At 41.1% G+C, this 23,567-nt stretch overlaps 1 protein-coding gene across 7 annotated transcripts in view; it reads left to right on the forward strand.

Annotated features, from left to right (window-relative positions):
• Positions 1 to 23,567, forward strand: part of TSNARE1 (t-SNARE domain containing 1) — a 507,873-nt gene that overhangs the window by 252,736 nt on the left and 231,570 nt on the right. For 6 of the 7 annotated variants that reach the window (XM_056332139.1, XM_056332138.1, XM_056332137.1 and 3 more), the window contains one exon: positions 14,207 to 14,374. In XM_056332139.1, coding sequence (XP_056188114.1) covers positions 14,207 to 14,374 — 168 coding nt within the window. The remainder of the gene's footprint in view (positions 1 to 14,206; positions 14,375 to 23,567) is intronic. The other variant, XM_056332141.1, reaches the window with a different exon arrangement.

Consider the following 23,567-nt stretch of genomic DNA (forward strand, 5'->3'; position numbering starts at 1 on the left):
GGGAAGACAGGGTTTCTCCATGGAAAAGGAATCTAGGCAGGTTCTAGGGCACCACCACAGATACCACAGATCTGTCTTGCCTCGCTGTCCTCATCCAGTATCAGATAAATCTAGTAGGATTTCAAACCATGCATGCTAAAGGAATCTCAGTTAATTATTCCACAAAGTAGATTTCTACCTCTGAAGCCAACAAGACTGCAGTCTGAAGGCAGCTTTCTACAGTCAGCTGAAACAGACATGTCTTAGTGTACTCATCTGAGCTAAGTAGGGGGAATTGTTCTCTAGGAAAAAAAAAAAAATTAAAAGTCTGTGGGGTTTTTTTTGGTTGGTTTTGGGTTTGGTTTTGTGTGTGTGTGTGTGCGGTATTTGTTTTTGTTGTGTTTGTTGAGGTTTTTTTTAATTGTTTCTTTTGTTTGTTCTTTTTTTTCCATTGACTTCCTTGGCCACACCTGGGCATGTGAAGTGTAGGTCTCTGCTTCTGAGCCTGACACTCAAGGCTCCCTTTATAGTCTACAACACAATCTCATGTTAAGTAGCTGTCAATCTTTTTAATTTGGAGAATAGTGCTCTTATCTCCATTGACTTTATTGACCAGGTCTCCACTGAATATAATGGGAGTCTTAATAAGGAACCTGGAGGTCAGTGCTTCCAGTATGGGTATGTAAAGCTGGTCAGGGTGGATTTCTGGCAGTTCAGTTTGGCTGATGAATTCAAATGAAGATATCTACTGTACAAACATCTCAAATTAGTGTTAAGAGGGATCCCACTTACACATCTATACCTCCAGTCCTGAGCTAGCATCTGCCTAATTTATCCTTCTTTCTCTGAATGGGACACTTGATATCTGATGGGACAAACTAGCATCTAACTTTAGGTAACTCTGTTAACAACATACAGCTCCTTGGCAGGCTCCTTAGAAAGTCAGTAGAGAAAAGGAGGGGGAATGAAGCAAGGACATAACTTTGTTGGGTTGAATTACCTGCTAGAGAAACCCTCTTCACTGTTTTGAGTAGACAGGGAGCAGAAGGAAGTAAATTCTGTGCAGACACCCTTCCTGTGGTTCACTGTGGTCCCTTTCTCCCCCAAACATTTATGGCTCCTTGGACAGAGAGAGGGGACAGTGCCAGTGGGTGTGTGCTTGCACCCATGCACACATCCATATGTGCTTCTTTGGCAGTGTGGAGTCTTAGGTTATGTGATGTAAAGCTCATCTCCAAACACACAAAGGAGCACCAAGGAACATTGAGTTATATGCTAGAAAATACTGTGCACCACTGCATTCCCACGTGTGCTTTATGACCTGGAGCAGCTCATTGCTGAGGCTGTAGGTCCTGGTTTGCAAAAAGAGTAAATAAAAAAATAGTGTTTTAAGTAATACGTAGTGACTTCATGAGGCATTATGAAGCTTGATGTGTAATCTAGTCTTTAAAGGAATAGCAGAAAGCTGTCATCTGTTGATGGAGACTATTCTGTTCCACTGTGGTTTTGGAGCCAGAGGTCTGTTTTGGGGAGTGAAATATGATTTTAATTCAGTGAGTGCGTCCTAGCATTTCAGAATGAGTTCATTTGTCCTTTATTGCTCTAGGAATGGAAAATGTCCAGATATGAGTCCTTTGAGACTAGGTCAAATAGTTAGGGAAATTACCAAGAGGCAACCAATCAAGCAACCAGCCAAAGCCCCGTACAGCAGTTCTCGGAGAAGACTTTAACATGTGACAGAATTTCTCCTGTGTTTGGATGAAAGTTTCCAACGGAAATGTATTTTTATGGCACAAGCAATGAAGTCGTGGAGTTTATGGCTTGGGAAGGGTATTGGTATATACAGAGAGTATAAAAAAGAATACAAACAGGGCAAGTAAAATAGCATCAGGTATATAGTCTATAAACATTAGATGAGAAAATGAGGGAGCTAAATTAAGTAGTCTAGAAGAAAGTATCAATAGAGACGTGATTACGGTCTATAAATACTTTCAAGGTGAAAATACAAATGAAGACCTGGTGAATTATTCACCAAGTTAAATGATAGAAGTCAGAATGGCTTGATGTTAGGAAGGAAACATGTAGGCTAAGTGCTAAAGCTAATAAAGAACAGTTGTGTGGATGGTTAATGTCCCATCAGTTTGGAACGTCCATATCACAGTTGAAACATAAATAAAATAAATAATAATAACAGGCCAATAAAAATCTGTGGTAGAAATTATCTGAATGTTTATCTGTGGCCTCTTCTGCCTCTGACATAGTTAAGACATTGCCCTGATGTTAACTGGAAACATAAACGGATTTAGGACAATTTCATTACATGTCACGTTGCAGAGACACTGAGCTGGAAACCCTTTCAGCATTTTTTATCTTAATCCTTTTCCTGGATGTTTTATTTTGCAAACTTTTTAGGTAGCTCTTCAATCCTCATGAAAGCCTTCATCAAGCCTGTATGCTAATCGTGTGGTATGGGACTAAAAGCTTGAGCTAAAGAAAGGTTAGCGTCTCTGTAAATGTATATCACAGAGACAGCCTGGAGCACATGAGGATAATAAAGCTGGCCCGCATTGCTTTCCTTTGCTGGCACTTCCTATTTCTTGTCACTGTTTGGAAGGTTAAATTCACTTTGTCTTGCCCTATAAAGAACTCATACAGGATAAATTAGCAAACTGCCAAATTCTTCCTATTTCGTTCTCCCTGGACAAACTAATTCAGAAACAAGATTTTATTCCTTTTAGCAAAATTTACACTTCCAATCGTCATTATTTCACTTTGCAGGCATTTTGGTCACTAATATGCATCAGTGACTAAATTTACCTAATGTCTTTACTTTCTCTTTCTCGAGACACTGTCTGGATCTGTAATAACTATATCGCTGTTCTTGAGAAAGAATATAATTTTCTTGCTGCTGTTTTGTGTTTTTCTTTAAACCAGTAAATATCCTAACTTCATTTGACTTGAAATTCAAGTTGTCACTCTTCATTTTTCTTGAGACTGAAGCTCATGTCCTCCAAATAAAGTTGACTAGTTGTTAAATATTTCCAGGAAAACAGTGTGCTCTGATCCATGTCACTCCTTGCTGTCACAGCACGTAGAAGTCAGTCAAGCATTTAATTCCCTTCAACTGAACTTATTTTTTAAGGTTATTTACAGGTTGGGAGATAAGACTATGTTAGCAAGCAACTGTCACTGGTCAGGAGAACGAACCAGACTCATCCCCTCCTGCATGGAGGAGGAATGGCCACTGGGAAAATCCCCATTGATGTTTCTGGATTTTAAAGAGCACTTTTAGAAGGACAGCAGCCACTTCACCAACTTAGTGGAAAAAGTCATCTCTATTTCACTGAGTTTATGTCTCTAGGAACATGCTACAAACTTTTGACTGCAGAAGTCCCTGTCTAACTAGGCTCTGCTGTGCATGTTCTGCCATAATTATACACTTAAGAGTAAAAGATTAGAATCGAATGCTAATTTCCAAGTAGTTGCCTTTCCTCCCAGCATTGTCAATTGGATGATTGTGTCCATGAGCTGGAACATACCGTGCTTGGAGGGAAAAAATATACATATATACGGTAGGAAGCATGGGGAGATAAGAATTCAGCTCTGGGGCCCCCAACATAAGAATGATTTAGACATGTCAGAGCGAGACCAGAGGCCACAAAGATGATCAGAGGGCTGGAGCAGCTCTCCTGTGAAGACAGGCTGAGAGAGTTGGGGCTTTTCAGCCTGGAGAAGAGAAGGCTCCGGGGAAGCTTTATAGCAGCTGCCAGTACCTAAAGACAGCCTATGAGAAAGCTGGAGAGGGACTTTTTACACGGGCATGTGGTGACAGGGCAAGGGGGAATGGCTTTAAACTGAAAGAGGGTACATATAGGTTAGATATAAGGAAGAATGTATTTGCTGTGAGAGTGGTGACATACTGCAACAGGTTGCCCAGAGCAGCTGTGGATGCCCTGTCCCTGGAAGTGTTCAAGGCCAGGCTGGATGGGGCTTGGAGCAACCTGGTCTGGTGGCAGGTGTCCCTGCCCATGGCAGGGGGGTTGGACTAGATGATCTTTAAGGTCCTTTCCAGCCTAAATCATTCAATGATGTGATATGATTCTATGAATTTCTGTTTGTTAATTTATATACTTTCATCTCACACCTTGTTAGCTTAAGCAGATATGTCACTTAAGAGACCAAGAACTTGCTCCCTAAGCAGCTGTTGATTGAAGCACACAGGAGCAGCAAGTAATGTTAGAAAAAAAGCTACTTGGTTTTGCTAAAGCCCTAATTTGTTTTCTAAGTTTAAGAAAAGGCCCATAAAGACTGGCTTTAGCTATTTTCTTGACCCTAAAGGAAGAGCAGAACCTCTATAAGCATAGACAGATGCACTCCTACAGATCCTGCTGAGATGGCTGAAAACACAACCCACACAAGCTGTGTTGGGATTGCCTTCATGGCTTTCCTAACAGGGTGGGGTTTGTGATAGCTCCCATGTCTGACTCTAGCAAAACCAGCAGAGAAATATCCAACCACCTGTTTTTAAGGCCATCTGCATGTAATAACTGATGTGTGATAAGGGGCTTTCACAAAAACTATATTGCCAGCGTCACTTGCCTGCATTTATACTTTGTTAAATAATCTAACAAGAGACCCTAGAAAAGAGGCAGGCAAATCTTCAGTGCTACTTGTTTGGGGAAGTAGCCCAACATAATGTTCTAGTCTTTGTTAATGATGACTTCCTCCATCATCTTCACGGCATCTTTGCTTTGCTAAATGTCATTTTAGTTGAGATGCTCATGACGGGTTCAGTTCTGGTCAGTTCTGGTCAAAAAGCTCAGTCTAATTAGATCTCCATAGAGACAGAAAGTTTTCATCAAATCTCTTGAAAAGAGAAGCCAGGGCAAGCCCTTTACGTGCTGTCTGGCCGTTGTGAATGAGTTCACCAGAGCTTGGCCACCGCTCGTGTCTCTGATCCATAACAACCTGTTGTATAGCAGTGCTACTAGATAGCCCCCAAATTAGATTTTTCAATATTTTCATTTTGATTCAGTTGGTGTCTGCCACTGCAGGCGTTTGTCATTTTGTGTCTTTTTAATGTTTTTACTACCTTTGTTTGTATTTTAATATAACCAAAAATGTCCTGAAGAAAAACAATTAACGGTTTGTGTATAGCATTAGTGAAATACCTAACAAGCAGCTGCCTGCAGTCAGACTTGGATCAATAGGCTTTGTTGGAGCAAATTTACAGTTAAATTAAGTAAAAAATAAAAAATTACATGGCACTGAGGAAGCATAAACTTTTGTTCTCTCTTCACCTATCGCAGTTACGCAAGCGAAGGGTCTGCCAAAGACACTTTCTTGCTGAACTTCCCAACTTCTGCTTTTGATTTGTTTGGTTTCTCTGCTGATGCCATGCCATGCAGTGTCTACTGCTGACTTCACACTTGCTTGGAGTGTCTATTTTGGGTGGGACAAATCCTGCCCTGGACTCCACTGACTTGATTTTCTCTCTATTGAGAGGTTGAATTCTTAGGTGGAGTTGCCACATGGGAGTCACCAGTTAATTACGCAGATGGATGCTGCATGGCTCTTATTCTTTTGCTTGATTGTTTTGAGTTAATCACTGACTTTAAAGTTACTAGCCTGTGATAACCCTCCTGTTTTGTTCTGAGTGCTGGAAAAAAAATGCTGTGAACTGGACCAAAAGGCTGAGCATCCTTTGCGATAGAAAGAAGACCATTTACATCTTGATGCCTTATGTTGAAATCTGATGGATAATAGAAGGCTGCTGAGAAAAGCCTGTAAGTGAAAATAGGTTATGTTTTCCTGCAGGACTGTTGTCGTCCCAGTGCAGAGCTAGTCGTTTCTGTGCTGCAGTACCTTGCTCTTTTCTCTGTACAATGTTAACATTGTTTGAGATGGGGCTCTTCTGTGGATGGTGCCAGAAGTTGTGGGGTGAACGAGTGTTATCCCATCACACCACTCAAAGCTCAGCGCCCACTTTTCTCCTCCTCTCCTGCAAAAGTGGACGCTACTCTCACAAACAGGCAGGAACCTTGTCTCCCCATCCCCATCCTTACCAACTGGCCACCTACCCTGACAAGGCTCAGCGAAGCTCCTCCAGATGGATGGTGAAAAGTTGCCTCCAATTTTTGTACTAATTAGGGATCTGGCTTTTGGGCAGTAGCTGAAATATGGTGAACACAGACAGTGCAGGGGCTGTAAAATGGTCAAGTATTTTGTAGATCAGTCACTACATGAGCATGTTCCTCAATCACAGACTGTGAACATTTGCTTGGACACCAAGCAGTCCAATGAAACCCTGAAAGGCCAGTAACAAAAAGAGGTTAAAAGATAGATGCTGAAGAGGTTTGGTGGGAGTAAACCATGTTTCTGAAAAAAAAGTGGATGAGCACTCCAAAAACAAAATGCAAAATACAAAAGCAGTCATTTTCTTGAAAGAGAAAGACATCCTTTTTATTCCCAGCATCTTCCTACTTTTCCAGTGCTCCACACTACGGAGTGGCACCGTGCCCATGCTAGAGGCTGTCTCTGGTGCAGAAAGTCAAGCTGAATTTGGTTCTTGCCTCCATGTGAACCCAAGCAAAAGACTTCTCACTTTTTTTTGCTCTAGATGGCTGTTAACAAGCGAGGCAGTGACTCATTCTCCTTCTTGTTTGCCTTTCTAGCAGGAACCTGCTCACCAGCTGTGTGGCACATATGTCAGGAGGCAGAGACAACACAGTCCTTTCTAGATAGTCTTGATGTGTCTGTGAGCTCTTGCAAGCAGGGTCCATTTACACAAACGCTGGGTACTTCAGATGTTCAGGGAGGGAGCTGCAAGCAGGGGAGTTTTCTGCCTAGCATCAGGATCCAGGGACGACATACAGTGCAGTTCTCAGACAGCAGTGCCAGCCAAAAAACAGTGCCAGCAGCAGAGCTGCGCAGAGATGGAGAATTATGAGAATATAATTCAGACAGCTAGGAAAGGGCAGAAACAGCTTTAGGAATGTGATGCGATGCTATAAAAATACCATTGAATGTTCTCCCTCATGGCAGTCTTAAAGGAGTGTTTATCCACTTGCTTTCCATTTACAGAGATGCCACCTGAAGCTAGTGATAGCACAGGCAGTTGGCTTTGAGAAGGATGGGTATAGACATGTGTAATCAGATTTAAATCATTCAATGAAATAGGTTCAAAAAGAAAAGAATGTTAGATTAAAGAGAGGGGAAATTTATACCTCTCTTCACTGTTGCTGTTTCCTTTCACTCACATCACCATGGGACCATCTATTTGCATGGTAGATAAAATTGCCAAATCAAGAGAAAAAAAGAGAAGGACTGAAAAGAACAGCAGGAAGAACTGCTCCTTCCTTCCCTTATAGGGTATCTGTAAGAATTATGCAGGGTGAAAATACATGACAAAATGTAGCCCTCACGATAACTGAAGTTTGCCCTAGAAATTGTACAAAATAGCAGTGCCAGCCCCACCATCTAAGCCTGGTAGGAAGGGTATTTCTCCTAAACTTTGTCTTCACCTTGGGCTGGGAATATGCTGTGCTTCTTAAAAGCACGTTGGTTATCGGAAAGCTAAACCTCAGCCTCCTGGCTTATTTTATTTTTCTTCATCTACCACAGACAGGTCATTTAATTCTCTCACCCTGAGTACAGTAAGATTGACTCTGAACTAGAGCGGCCCTAGGTGATGAGGTCAGGATTGCTTAGAATGAATTTGGTGAAGTAATAAAGTCTTGAAGGAAAAATAAAGAAGAAGAAAACTGTAGGAGGTATGAACTAGGTACTCTGTTACTAAGTCTCTTCTAGTTCCAGGAAACTAAATGGATTTTCTTAGTCTTCATGACTGCAGAGACTTGAACGATTAAATCTATAAATGCTGAGAAGCGAACTAGCAAAATAGGTTCTGCTATTACATTTTCCCTAAAATATATACTTTCTTGCAGATTCAGTAGCAGGAAGCTGGTAGAAATGGTGATTTTCTTGCTCAATTTCAAGTTCGCGTCATTCAAAAGTAAACAACTTGATCAAGAGTGAAGACAGAAACACTTGAGAGATTCCAGTTAATTTAAATAAAAATGCACTTCAGCTCTTCCCTTTATGCTAATTTCCCCATGCTGTTTTTTTCTTATGCTACATTGGTGCAGAGTAATTAAATTTACATAACTTGACGAAAATGCTGAATGCCTTTCTGTATTTGCCCATGTTAGTGATGCATGCAGGAAGAATTAGAAATACCCTGATTTAAAATTGTCCTTGTTACGGTAGTTTTACATGTGCCCATGTTTAAGTGAAAAGGAAGAGCAAGCAATGGTTAATTTGTGATTGCATTTCTTCCCCCATTATTGTAGGAAGCTCTCCTCATAGGAGAACAGAGCTGAGATTACCAATCACTGCTGCGATCTTCTGTGTGAAAGATAATGCAAAGTTGTAATATCACTATTTCACTCCTCTAAAAGATTTAGAAGTCCCAGGCTGCTTGTTCTGTGCCTGCCTAAGGCCTTTCTACCTGTAATTGCTTTGGGCTTTTGCCTGGCGAGATACAGCTCTAAATCTCATTGAGTCTGCAAGGTTAGTTGTTTTGGAAGGATGGTTTGAGAAAGATCATCTAATCCAATTTATCTGTCTTCTTAACCTAGCTGTACATTATCGATAGGCAGGCCAAACTAGCTTCTCCTTGCCATTTTTGTCCTGGGCAGCTTGCAGTGCCAACATGCTATTAAAAATGTGTCAGGCACAGGCAGGCAGCATAACTACAGCGGTATTCTGCACAGTGGCCCTCCATGTAAAGTATTTTATTGATCTTTAATGCAGGCACTCCAGCTTCATTATTCCACATGCAATAAAACGTGAATCTCTAAGCCTGGATGCTAGTGAGAATAGGATATCCTCATAAAGTGTAGCCTGGCTGTTTATATATCTATACATACTATAAAGCAGGAGATAAACATCTCTGCATTTGCATTTTGTTTGAAAGCCAGAGCCAGAATGTTACCCAAGGAGATGTGATAGTTTGCGGGAGGCGTGGGAGGTGTGTTGATTACGGCTTGAGCTGGCCATATCCCTGCTAGAGGTGCACAAGGCTTTTGGAAATTGGAGAAGGCAGAGAGCAACCTTCCTTGCTTTACTATCTGAGTCATGTCAGACCTCTAAAATACCCTATTTTCAGGGTTGCAGATTTCCTTGGAGCAACCTGCAGCATGTAGTACAAAATTCACTTATGTGAGTGAGACTTGTCTTACCTGTGCTCATATAAACTTGGAGGTAATGATGAATTTGTGAACCGTCCTGTGCATATCAAAGGCAGCCTCAAGTGTCTTTACAGCCAAGTGATGATGAGGACAGCTCCAACTGATTGAAGCGTGCATGCGAGTGGAGTAGTCAGAAAAGAAGGAACTTGCGTTCCTTCTTACTCTCCAGAATTAGGTTTTCAGTCCAGTTAGGAGACTCACTTTCCCCATTTTGATGTACCAACAGCTGTGTCACATCCATCCTAAGATAGTGCATTAACATCCTCTTCCCATGTATTCACACACAGTCAGAAATGAAACCCTCCTTCTCCAGAACTCTTGGTTGAAGTTGGGGTGCAGGAAGATGCTGTAGAAATGGGGTCACACTGTCTAATTCCAGGCACTGCACTCCATTAAGTCTCCTTTTCAACTTCCTTTGTACCAAAGTTGAAGGTAGACATGTGTGAAGGTCTTCCTCAGCCCTTCATCCTCCTGTCCCTGCAGTCTGTCATTTGTCTGGTGAACAGAGTCTGTAAATGCAGCGCCGATATATCTTAATTATTTACATCAACTTTTACAGTTCTTTTTGGAGAGACAGTGAGAGGCTCATCTTATTGCAGCTGAGATTGGGCACCTTTATTATCTGACTTGTAACTTACCTGAGCTGGAGGGAGTGTATGTGTGTCATTCCCTCTTTCTCTCTATCATATAATTTTTCTCTGTATCTTCAGGCTTTGATGAGATGTGGGAAAAAAAATTCCTTTGAAATCAGTAAACATTTCACCAGCAGTAAGAACCATTTCTCATCCATCTCCAGTCAGCATTTCACATCCTTAATTTCTGATAAGGGAACAATCTTGGATTGAGCAATTAGAAATGGCATCGTTAGAAATGTAAAAGGGAGCTACAGGACTGAGACGGTACCAGCACACATCTTGCTGCTACAGGAGATTGCCTAAGTCTCTGAAGATGAACTGTGAGGGGTGATTGAATGTTATATTATGTAAGGTTCACCTTAGATTTCTGCTTCTGTGTGGAATAAAGACCATATGGGAACTAGGAGAGAGGTCATTTTGGTCCCTTGCTTGGTGATTTTATGTGGCATGGGTTGTAAAACTTGTGATACTGCTGTGTACAAGGAGAAGAAACTGTGTCTGTTAATGCTCCTCTTCTGTCCCTTCTAAAATACAAATGGGGAGCGAGGCAGGCAGGGGGCTGGGAGGGGGTAATCTTTGGAGAGGTCTCAACATGCAATTTCTGATGTAAAGATTTTAATGCTGGTAAAGTACGATACTGGCAGAAGTTGTCACCATCCAGATAAAACCTTTTCTTTTTTTTTTTTTTTTTCCACTTTATCAGCAGCTGCATATAACATCTCCCCATTTGTAAAATAAATCTGATAAAAAATGTAGTTGTAAGCAGCAACGATTTTATCCTCGTGAAAAGATTTTATCCAACAGAAAAAAATGTTGTGCCTAGGCATAATTTTTCAGATATGATGAATAACAGCATAGTATGAACCTCAGTCCTAAGAATTTAATTTTAAAAGAACTACTGAGTATATCAGATATACTCAACTTTTTCTCTCGTATCATTTTTTTTCAGAGGCAGAGTTTGGTTTATAGATACGTCTTGACAAAAATCTGCTTCAGGCAAATTTTAACAACAGAACAACTTCAAACACATCCAATTAACAATTTATGAAAGGAAATCCAACAGAAAATTACACAGGGATTCACAGGGTATAAAATTTGGCGCTAAATCAAATTTAATGCAGAAATGGCTGTATAGGGAGTTATGGCCCCTTCCAGTGCATTGTCAAAAGGAACTTTATCGGTGGAGGCTTAGTGAGTGCCCTCCATCATATCTTTTCTTGCTATCAGTAAAGTATTTTGTCAGACATGGCAATGAGCACAACTCAAAAGGGAATGAAGACCACTGATAATCCAAGCTATATGCAATTTTCAATCAGAAGAATTAAGAGTAATTAGATTTCTTCACACTTCCAAACTGAGGATTTGTTCACTTGATCACAGAAATGAGGGGCTCTGTACAATCAACAAACACAAAAGCACTTTTAATTTGTTAGCACACCCAGCCACCATACATACCCCAATAGCAAGTCCTGGTCACTATATTTAATGTTACTTTAGAGCTATTTTTATGTCTGGAAGGAAATTTCAGCTCCCCTGCATCCCATTGTTTCCTGGTTTACGCACTCATTCAGCAGCCATGGTTGGATTTTCTTGAAAGATGTTAAGGATACAAAGTCAAGTAATTGCCTTCAGCAGCTCCGAAATTAACTTAAGCCATGACTTTGTTTAGAGAAAACCATCTCTGTCTAGACCATTATCTACTTAAACACATGAATAGCTTTGCTTTTTGTAAAAGATGACTGAGCAGCACCACTGGCATTGCACTATCTGGACTGTTTGGGGTGTGTGTTTTATTTACGGATACCAGAACAACAGGTGGGGATGACTAACAGAGTTGACACAGGCCAAGGTCAAGCATATTTGTGGTACAACTGTGGTATCAGATGGACTCATGTAATTTGAAGAGTTGGTTGCTGTATTGTTGTATTGTTGGCTGTTGTGTTAATCCTGTGTGCTCCCACATCAGAACAGAACAGAAAACATTTGAAAACTTGTAAATTTGCCATCTTCCACTGAAATGTATATCAGTATGGGAAAGCGTGGCTTTAAGTGTCCGTTCATCTGCATTTAGGTCCATGGCACGGTTTCCTTGCTGTGACCGTAGTACAAGAATTTCATTAGATCAGTGTTTTCCTGTGTCTTGAGAAGGCAGGCACTTGAGGTCTTCTAGCCTACTTGGTGTTGTGCAGTATAACTGCCTCTGCACGTCCTGCTTAGCCCACTGGTGAAGATGAGGGGACACCTCTATCACTATAAATGAAGCATTAGAATACCCCAAGGGCTTTTTTTCTTGAGTCCATTAATACATGCTTTTGGCACTGAAACACTCTACCAGATAAGTTAGTGTCCAAGGCACATAATAATTAGTGAATAAAACACCCCCAGAGTATCTTAATCCTATTAAATTGTGTCTTTTAAAGTGTAAATGAATTTTAAACCTCATTTTAAATGACGATTTTCTTCCTGTAACATACCCTTTCTGTGTAGATAACAGATCCCAGGGAAGGAGAGGATGAAACAAAGTAAGGCAATGGTGTCAAAGATTTAAATCTCCTGTTTATATTTTTGAAAGATGCTTGACTGTTTGCTGCTGATTTGCCTGTATGCCTCTACTTCTTCCATCACCCCTCTTCCTTCATCACATTGCTTAATTTTCCTTGTCTGCAACGAGATGGTGGCGATAATAATAACTAATTAATTTTGTAAGGCAAAATTAGGTTTAGCAATGGCAAAAATTCTGTATTTTATAAATGCAGAAACTATACACTTTTTGAAGAACTAAAGAAGAGTTAAAGAGTTAAATAATTATTTTCAGATGCCTGATGTTCTTCAAAATCTGGCCAGATAGAGGGTCTGAATGTGATTGCAAGGGTTAAATGTTACCCATTTTCTCTGTGTCTTCTTCACACTTCCTCCAAGGCAGATCTGTAAGCAAAAAAGCAAGAAGTAAAACACATTGTAAGTGGCTTTTTTCCCTCATTTCTCAGTCTCCCTCATGCATACTTGGTTAGGCTTCTCATTCTTGCTCTGGTGGTTTGGCATTCTTTCCCCTGCAACTTCCACTCGAGTCATTCCAGCCCCGTCTTTACAGTTCTCCAGTCCTTCCGTGTCCTTCCAGTAAGCTGCCTGATGGCCTTGCTTTCTATTCACTTTGTGGGAATTGAGGGCATTTAATATCTTTGAAAACGTAGCCACAAAATGACCAAAAAAGCCTTTTTTGGGGGGGCACAACTTGTTGCAAAGTCCTGGTGTTTGAGCTTCAGATAAGCCCAGATGCAGAGAACTGAACATCCCTCTGCATTCTTGTGCTTGTTTTCCCTCGTAGCTTTCAGAGACTTGGAAGACATTCGGGTCAAGAACGTGCGTAGCAACTGCCATTTCTTCTTTCAACTTCAGAGCATCGGAAGCACTTGGATTGCTTTTTTTTATTGTAACTTATGATTAGGAGTCAAAGCTCAGCTCAGGGCCAGTTTAAAGGACCGTGTGCATGGTTTGAAGTGAAATACTCAGGTAGTTGTAGGATTGGAGTCGTCAGCAGTGCCTATTAGTTTAGAACTTGAGCCTAGCCTCCTGATTCTCCAAACTAACCTTGTGTCAGTTCATTCTCTGAGTCCAGCCTAGACTGAACCTAACATCTCTATAAGCACAGAAGCTAAAGGCTGGGAGGAGAAGCCCTTGTTTAAACCTCTGCCCCTACCTGCACTGCAGATGCAGGTGGATCATGCACAGGCTCTTACAATCTGGATCTGAATACAAGCACATTTCCTACAGGCGGTATGAACATCTAGCTATGTAGAAAGTGGTGTCTGATGTGTCGGCAAAATCAGTTAACTCTACCAAGTGAACACCATGAAACTGTTGAGTTGCTCAAACTGATGACAATGCAGTCACATCACTATAACGATTTTTCTTATTTTTTAGCTGTATTTCGTTTATCTCATAAATAGACAAGGTAGGATCCTTTGTTATGTTGCAAGTTGGATCATAAAGTCTTCTAGACAAATATGTAAGCTTTATGTCTGCCTGAGAAATCTAATTTTGGAAGGATTTGTAGGAAAATCAACAAGGTAGATGTGTCCTTTTTCAGATGCATGTAAATGTTTTGTTCTGTCAGAACTGTTGGAAAATTGAAATTGGTTGCTGGGGCTCAAATGTAGCTTCAGGTCCCAATGCTTTCTTCAAGACCTGATGTTTCCTCGCATGTAACTTATTCTTCTCTTCACCTTTTCACCACTGTTTATGCAATCTGTTATATTAATATTTTCTTTTCCCATAAGAAGGCTATGTAAAACTGGACAACATTTACACTTCTTTTGCTTTCTTTCCATTCTCCCATCTCAGCAGAGCCCGAGGACCCCCTTCTCTGACCTGCCTGATGGTGAGAAGATCTTTAACGGAGGAGATGGCATGTGGCAGGACCAAAGCCAGGATCAAGCCTTGCTCTCGGAAATCACAGAAGAGGATCTGGAGGCCATCCGTCAGCGGGAAGAGGCCATTCAGCAGATTGAGGTCAGTAACTTTGGCCCATCAGGGGCTTGCGAGCTGGAAGTGCAGATTTCTTGTGTTGTGCGTTGCTCAACATGATGAAAGAAATGCTGATTTACATTGCTGCCAGTACAGTATTGCTAAAAATGGGAGCGATTATCAAGTGTTTCTCAAAATGGAAATCAGTGGCAGAAGGAAGAATTAGAAATCCGTATGACCGGTAATGAAAATGACAAGAAATAATTAATATTCACAGGCTAATGTAGTGAGGTTGAGGTTGGTTGGTTGTTGGGTTTTGGGTTGGTTTTTTTTCCAGTTAGTCTTCCATAGTAGAGTCTGCCATAGTAGAGTCTGTATGGAGGTAGTTTAATTCAGCTTGGTTCTGCAGCAAAGCACCTTTCTGGGTGCATGCAAACTTGAAACTGGAATTGGTCACAGAGAGAAAATATTCAGCTTTACCATTAGAGAGAATAGGTAGACAAAAGAGAGAATAGGTAGACAAAAGGAAATAACTTGTTAACATTTTTCAAACAATTCAATATTTTTGCTTTACCAAAGTATTTGGAAGTTCTTAATGCAGTTAAAAGAAGATGTACTATTTTTACTCTTTTTTTTTTTTTTTTTTTTTTAAGAAGTGCTATAAATAAAATACGAAAAAAAGAACAAAAAGAGGTCTGAATAAGTTAAACATCCCACATTTTTCTTTTTATACTTCTCTTTTTATGCTTTTGGGAAACTCTTGTTACTCAAATTTAAGCAATACATTAGTAAAACCAGAACATTTAAGATCTTTCTAATTTGTGTGCTTTTACAGTCCTAAACTCAGGATGAACCAAAAAAAGAAGGCTTCAGAATAATCAGAACATTTAATTAAGAACTATACTTTGTCCTTTAATTGGATTGAGCTAATTTTATCACAATAGATTTTGGTTGTGGTACAGCAGGAACTGTGATTGAGTTAGTGAGAAAAGGGAACAAACGTTCCAGATGTAGACACATTGAGGCTTTGAACTCTGTTTGCAAACATTGATAGCTACATGTCATTCAACACTTTAAAAAAGAAATTTTGATAGTTTTACAGGAGTGAGAGGAGGTTAGCATATGCCTAATTTCTATTATTGTTTGCTGAATAAAAGCGATTGAGATTTGTGGACTTACGTGCATTACTACAGATGAAATTTTTAAATAATATTCTCATACTGAGTATCCTTGGGTGTGAATTGACCTTTCATACTTGAGAAATCTCTTTGCATCCACCAGGACAAACTCTAGGGAACTTTGTTGCAAGAAAATGCATGGTTTGGGATGTTCCTGCACTTTGATATTCAAGAAAGATTGTAGCAAAAGTATTTCTGAAATGGTGTGTGGACACAAAGGATGTTCTGTTTGAAAAATAGTCACTGCCTTTTTCTTTGTGTCTTTATGTTGCCCCCTGCCCTCCCCAGAAAAACAAACAAACAAACAAACAAACAAACAAACAAACAAAACCCCACACAAAATCCACCACCACATTTAGTGTTTGCCCATTAGGCAGTGGAGAACAACCAGCCCCAAACCAGCCCCAAGCACACCAACTTTGCAGAATCGAGAGGTGCAGTCATGTCTCCTCAGAGATCATTGTTTTGCTGGTTAAATGCCATTTCTGGGCCATAATCTGATAGCTCTGCGCGGAGCTGCACTGGCCCACGTGGCTCTGGTGGGGGTACTTCAGGCAAGTAAGTAAATCCAGTCACAGCCCTGCGTGATGTCTAAACAAATGCAACACGTCTTGGGCAGGCTGTGTACCTATTGATTTGGTAGATGCTGTATACCTTTCTGCCTAAATGCAAACTTACCTGTGATTAACTTATTCAACTGAGGCAGTTAATTTTTTTCAGCCTTCTGCTTCCTAAGAAGATGTGCACTTTCTTTTTCCCCATGTCCTGCATCTATTTTGCTTTGCTGTCCAAGATCCGTGTTCATCTTGTAAGGAGGACTGCATTCCACAAGCATGATTTCAAATGTATCTTAAACTTTTCTCCTTGGGAGGAAAACTTTTAGGGCCAACAGTATTTTATTTAACATCTCCTTTGAAAGAATTATAATGAAAATGAAATGGATTTTTGGACTGCGTCATACCTCTCCCTAATTGTATTTGAATAAGCAGATGGTGCTCATTTTCACTGGGTTTTGTTTTTCTGTTTGTTGACCCACATGAACATATTTCTTGTGAAAGAACTCATCTTGCAAATTAAAACTTCCCTGATTTCATTAGAAGTTGTGGGCATACAGAGGAGGGACTCACTGAGCTCATAGTCACCCTTACAACATGTTTCCAATACGTTTTCAAAACCAATAAGTAATCAAGAAGACTAAAAGGAACATTATTCCTAACTGTCAAACACATCTAATAAACTAAATTTATTGCCAATTTGATGTATAGCATTTGTTCTCCTTTGCTCTTTGGGGACCAGAATGAAGAACAGAGCTGTGCAAAGCATATCTTGTGCAAGTAGATTGGTCTTTCTGGGGTTTTTATGTTTCTGCATATCTAGCACCAGAAACACATAGATCTTAAGCAGCACAGAAGAGGTCACAGAGCATTGCTAGAATATTGTCTCTTCTGGGCCACAGATTAGCATACAACTTTAGAGGAGCCCATAGTGCTGGTGCCAGTATCAGGGCTTTATTTTTTTGTTTGTTTTATTTTGTTTTGTTAAGAGACTTGAATTTGCCCTTTTTGCAAGAATGGATATAAAACCTTTTTCACTGCTAAAGAAATGAGGAAATAAATTCTTTTCCTGTCTTGTGTCCTGAAAAACAGATATAAAGTTGTGCCCATAATAGACATCATCTTAATGTTCCAATGACTTTCTCCCACTTGTGTGTTTTTCGCATCTCCAGAATCTCTTTAGAGGTTCAGGTTAATGGGACATTGTTCTCTGTCATGAACATCCCTTGAGGCACGTTTCAGCATTCACAGTTTCCACCTAGAAAGATAACAGCCATGTCAAAAGTTCAGCTGGCTGTTCATTTTATTTAAATGTCCTTATTTCGCTGTTGCTTGCAGATTAAAAATAGAGAAGTCTGCAAGGGAGATGTCTCACCAAAACCTTACATTTTGGATAAAGATTTTTTATTGCTTTGAAATGTCAAAATTTGGTAGGACACAGCAGCCTTGACACGAGTGTTATTTCTTAAAATATTGCTTTGAACTGTTATATAAAACCTATTTTAACTTGAACTGTATTGGCAGTGAATAATAAATGCCATAACAACTTTATATATAGCAGTGTAAAATGTGCCATCAGAAATACATGAGCTGTACTGTAATGTGCATTGTCAGTGCTCAGTGCTGGCACAAGCTCTGTCCACAAATACGTAATTTAGCATCCTGTGGTCATGTAAAAAAATGGAAGGAGATAAAACTTTGAGAAGAAATGGGTAACCATTGAATAGAGAACTTCAGAATTTCATCTGGTGACTGGAAAGACCTATAAAAAAGATGTTAAGTGCCATATTGAATCACAAAGCCTACAGTGATCCTCCCCATTCAGATAGCTTTTCCAGAGAAAGGAAGGTAAGGTGAACCCCTCCCAGACCCCACCACCATTTCCTTGGAGTCATCACCAAGTCATCCCACTGCCTCCACAGCCCTCTTTCCTTTCTCATAGCAGTCTCCTGTCCCACTCCTGTGCTTCCCAGGCTGCTAACACAGCAGCAGGCGTTGTCTTACCATGAAGAGCTGGGGAATACTCAAGACAGAAGTATACCAGGGAAAGGGCAGATTTGGAGAGCTGGGCTTGCTCCTGGTATTGGGAACAGTTGTCCATGAAATAAGGTTCACTTCATCTATCCTGACTTCCCTACACCCCTTTATCTTCCCACCCCGGCAGGAGGAGCAGCGGCAATAGGAGCTCAGCCCATGGAGGTAGTGAGCTGCCCATTTTGTCTGCTACCAAACGTGATGCTACCAGGACCAACGACATCACCTCTCAGCTCTGGAAACCATCAGGTGCCAGTCAGTTGATGCAGATAATTGCAGTTACCATATTATTTAGCAGTCAGGAAGCCAGTCATAGAGATCAAACGAATACAAGGTCAGTCTAGCTGAAGCAGTTTAATGATTAATTGCTACTGGATGGACAGGCATTGCGAACTGGAGACCATCAGCTGCAGATGCCTGTGCAGCCATGGAGAGTCCCTGCTAGGAAAATGTTCGGAGAAATTAATTCAGATGTCAACTGTGCCATCAACTCCTGATGGGCCCTGGGCACTGATCATACTGATCTGAAGCCACTTACCTATAAAACAAGGCTGAAAGCTTCATCCTGCATTTCAAAGGGAATGGGGGGAATAAGTTGTTCAGCATGTTCCTTCCTGGTTTTGGTCAGAAGACACAGTAAATACAAAGAAGGTTCTCCCCTGCTCCCTGGGGTATTTCCACAAGTCTCCATCTCTTTCTTTTGGTATTTGTACAGAACTCAAGCATTATCTTGGGTGATGTGAGAAGGTAGGCAGATTCCTCCAGTAGTATGTGGTCATCAGAGCATGAGAGACGATGCTGTCTAGGGATGCTTTGCTAACATTTGGCAAGTGAGTATATGACAAGAATACCTCCATCCAGTTTCTAATCATCAGCGGAGGATATCCTGAAGCAAGCAATACGCATTAGCAGAGCTTCATTTTAGTTGTTGCTTCTCTTGGCAAAAGAGAAGGAGAGTTGGACAGGGTGGGGTAAAAGGTGTGAGGGAAATGCTTTTATTTTTAGGAAAGGTTGTTCCCTCTGGGTTGGGTTGAGTAATGTTGATGTTCATTCCCTATCTGTTTTGAAGAGAAGTGTTAGACGGCAGCCTCCATGCCCGTCAGTCAAGCATTTATAAGCAGACAGAAAATTAAATACAATAAAAATGAAACAAAACAAAACAAAACAAAAATGCCCACAGAGTCCGTCAGAGTGTACTTGTTAGTTCAAACCTGTTCCTTGGTCACACATTACTACATATCATTTCTTGCTGAGGGGTATTTTCAGTAAAATCTCTCACTGATGCCAGCAGTTTAGAAGGTTTAATGCAAGTTATTTTATATCTTTCATCAGCTTCAATAGTCCAGGGGTTTGACTTATGAGGGCTCTGCCTCCCTCTTTGCAGAGACTTTTGGACTCAGAGTAATGTATAAATAACACCATATCATGACAAGCACCATAAGTAAAAGATCTGGTGCTCCATGACTGTCAAACAGCACACTTTTCATGGCAGCATGGTGGAGCCTAATTATCATGAGCAGCAGAGCTGCCTGTGAGATTGACATGGCCATCCCTGGGACTCAATATTGAGCTGTTCCCTAAAGAATCCGCTCCAGTACTTTGGCCAGTATAATTTAAAATGACCTGATCTGTAAGACTGCCACCATTTATTTCGGGAGACTATTTCACGGTCCAGCAGGCTTCGGTGTTGATGAAATACTTCCCTCTGTTCTTGCTAAAGATCCCTTTCTCATTCTCAGCTCTTTACACCTAGTGAAACTCTACTGGACCCTGCAAATAATTCTTCTTCCCCTTTGGCTTTTAAACTCCTCAAATGCTAACAGTTATCCTCCTCTTCACAAGTCAGTTTCCCTTGCTTTTCAGTCACTTCAGTGCTCTATTCTCAATTATTTCCCATTTGTTAGGTCCTTTCTCCTACAGCAGCAGACCATATATAGGATCCTGGCGTTGTAACAAAGCTGAACAGAAGAAATGTGTAAAACGCCCCATGGATCCAACTCAGACGTTACAAGTGCTGATGGAAAATAGCTAGGTAATTTCTACACCAGTAAATTAAGCAGTACCAAGGACACTAGAACTCACTCATTGTACTTCTAAATTGTTAGAGCATATCCTGGCACACTTTTGACCCAGATTAGCCAATGTTTGCCCAAATATTGACACAGTTTCAGAGTTGACGTGTTCTCCGTAAGCAGTTTTGATGCAGCCACACTGTTTGGAGGGTGAGGGGAATTAATGATGTGAATGCAATGAAGTGCAAATGTGCAGTTCCAGTGTGTGAGAGTGGGCATCTTCCATGTCCATGTACAGCTGCAGCCTTATTGATCTAATGATTTGATCACAAAAAATTTCCTTTAGTCTTCACGGACATTTAGGAGAGAGGAGGAGTAAGGCAAATTAAGGGGCAGTTATGTGGGAAACTGGGCAAGCCTGAGGGCAAAATAAGGGATATGTGAAAGTGACAGCTGTTCTCTTTGAAAATGTGGAGAAGCCTTAGAAAGTGTTGAGAACAAAAAGCAGTCTATCCCAGCAGACTCATGAAGTGACCATTTTCATATTTGCCTGTACCTCCCCTCTCCGTCCCCTCGTGCCTTCCACAACTTGTGCATTGCTCCAAACTACAAATACTTGTCTTCACATCAAATCCCTCCTTAGGCAATCTCCACATCCTTAACATGTTGCCTTCAAACTGCCAGTGTCATGCCAGTCAACACTGAAAAGTTTTATTAATTGGAGTTTCAGAGGCTGTGCCCTAAATGGGCCAGTGTTGGTTTGGTGCTTTCAGTGTCATTTTGATTCGCTCCCTGTTGCACTCCAGATGACACCTGTCTCAAGCACTGTCATTAACCTTGAGCTAGTTAACTTCCAGGCTTCTTTGTGGAGCAGGTCTGCTTGAGGTGTGTCTGTTCAAATGTTTTGGCTTCTATGAGAAAGGCAGTTTTAGAATCATATCATAGAATCATATAATCATTTAAGCAGGAAAAGACCTTTAAGATCATCAAGTGCAACCATTAACCCAGCACTGCCAAGCCCACCAATAAACCATGTCCCTAAGTGCCACATCTAAATGCCTCTTAAGTACCTCCAGGGATGGGGACTCCACCACCTCCCTGTGCAGCCTCTTCCAGTGCTTCATAACCTTATTGGTGAATAAATTTTTCCTAATATCCAATCTAAACCTCCACGGCACAACTTAAGGCTGTTTCCTTTTGTCCTGTCACTAGTTACCTGAGAGAAGAGACACCAACACCTGCCTGCCTACAGCCCCTTTCAGGCAGTTGTAGAGAGCCATAAGGTCTCCCCTGAGCCTCCTTTCCTCCAGGCTAAACACCCCCTGTTCCCTCAGCTGCTACTCACAAGACTTGTGCTCCAGACCCTTCCCCAGCTCCGTTGCCCATCTCTGGACACGCTCCAGCACCTCAGTGTCTTTCTTGTAGTGGGGGGCCCAAAACTGAACACAGGGTTCGAGGTGCAGCTTCACCAGTGTCAAGTACTGGGGGATGAGCACTGCCCTGGTCCTGCTGGCCACACTGTTTCTGATACAGGCCAGGATCCTTTTGGCCTTCTTGCCTACCTGGGCTCGCTCTCTGACTCATATTGTAGTGGTGATTGCAAAGTTGTGCTCACATGTTTTCTTCTAGCTCACATCTCAAAGCACACTTAGAGCTCAGAAATTAAAATCATGTGGGATGAAACCCCATTAGAAGATATATTGCATGCATCCACCTTGTGGACTTTTACTAATAACAGACATACAGTCCACAGGAACAGTCTGGAGCTTAGTCAAGTAAAGTAAAACTTCATGGATACTTTGGATATTGGATCCTCAGGAGCAGTTGGTTTGGTCTGTACATCTATGCCTGCTGCTTTGCAATACTTGCCAGTGCAGGTACAGACTTGGTTATTTCCAAAGCAGCTGAGAGATGATCTGCTTCTTGGTCTTCCTCAGAAAGCCAGTGCGACTACATATTACCTGAAGTTTGGCTTTTTCCATCCAGAATGGTTCCAATGCGGCTTGAAAGTGCTATGTTTATCATGTTCTGGAACCCAGAATGTCATTATGCTGGAGGAGTTTCACAGTCATGCTAGAACAAAATTGTCCAACCAGCTGTGACACATCTCTCGTGATACCTACCTCCTTGCACAGAGAAATCTAAGGTAAGATTACATTTCAGGGCTAAAGGGGCGTCACATGAGGACCAGAGGAGATCCAAGTGAAGGGTTCTGCAATGTAAGCATAGCTGGTCAGCTCTGCGAGCCCTGCCAAGTATGGTGTTCGACCAGTCCATACCAAATGGCTGAGGAGTCAGGATCCTTTCCCTGTGGCAGCCCACGGAGTGTGACAACTCAGTCACAACCTACAGAACGGTATAGATGGGAGTTACATACTAAAACAGCAAACACAAAAACCACACGCACCCAAAGAGAGTTCTTGCTCTATTTCCTTCTCTTTCCATCTCCACTGTTTATTAAATGCTACTGCTATAAGAATATCTGTATGAATCCATCTGGCCCGTAAACCCAACGCATGCAGACACAGAGGCAAGAGATGAAATACCACCAGGTAATAAGTTGTGAAAATTCTCTTATCATCTGCTTTCCACTCACACATCGTTTTTGCTGGGACTACTTGCAAAAGTCCAGACTTCTTACTGGCTGGCTAAAACTGTGTTTCTCCCTCTCCTCACAGAAATGACTCGAGCTTGTCCATTTCTGCAGTCAGTATTTCATCAGGGATATATGTACAGCCTAGGATCTCACTCTGCAAGACAAAGAGGATTCAGGAACACTAACATTTATTTTTAGGCCTAGACACTTCTTATGTCTCAGGTGTAATCTTATGACAATACTGTGTGTAGTGAAGTGCTTTTAACTAAATTAGAGAGGTTTCCACTGTGTGCTAGAGATAATTTGCCTTTTCTGACTTAGATTCCCAGTGCCTTATCCAACAACTGTTGGTGTCAGAGTCTTGCCCTAAACGCTTTACTTCATGCACTCTTCCTTGCAGTGAGCTTGCATGAAGAAACTAGTAATGAAAGCCTTGATTCAGCAAATCACTTATGTATGTCTTAAGAGCTTTGCTGAATAGGGATGGACTTTAGCACCTACTAAAAGTGAAGTATTTCCTCTGCAGAAGGAGAAAATAGTGCTGACACTCACATTATTTGCTAATAATCTGAATTTTAGGTAGACACTTCTGCATATATGTATATATATCTCCACAGAAATTGAGCTGAGTTAAAAGACACGTATATTGACTGTCAGTGTACCTTGATAAGGTAGAGATCTCTAGCACTTTTGATGAAATAGTGTTTAGCTTCTGCAGATCCTCTCGCTTAAGTGTTAATATTTCCTTTGTTAAAAGGATCTGTTACTTTCCTCCTCCATTTACTGCACTTTTGCCTTTTTTTTGATGTTGCCAGATGATGACTGTCTCAATAACGGTAATGCCTTGCTCCTATTTCTGTCAGC

This window comes from Falco biarmicus, chromosome 3 (genome assembly GCF_023638135.1).
Source record: "Falco biarmicus isolate bFalBia1 chromosome 3, bFalBia1.pri, whole genome shotgun sequence".
NCBI lineage: Eukaryota > Metazoa > Chordata > Aves > Falconiformes > Falconidae > Falco > Falco biarmicus.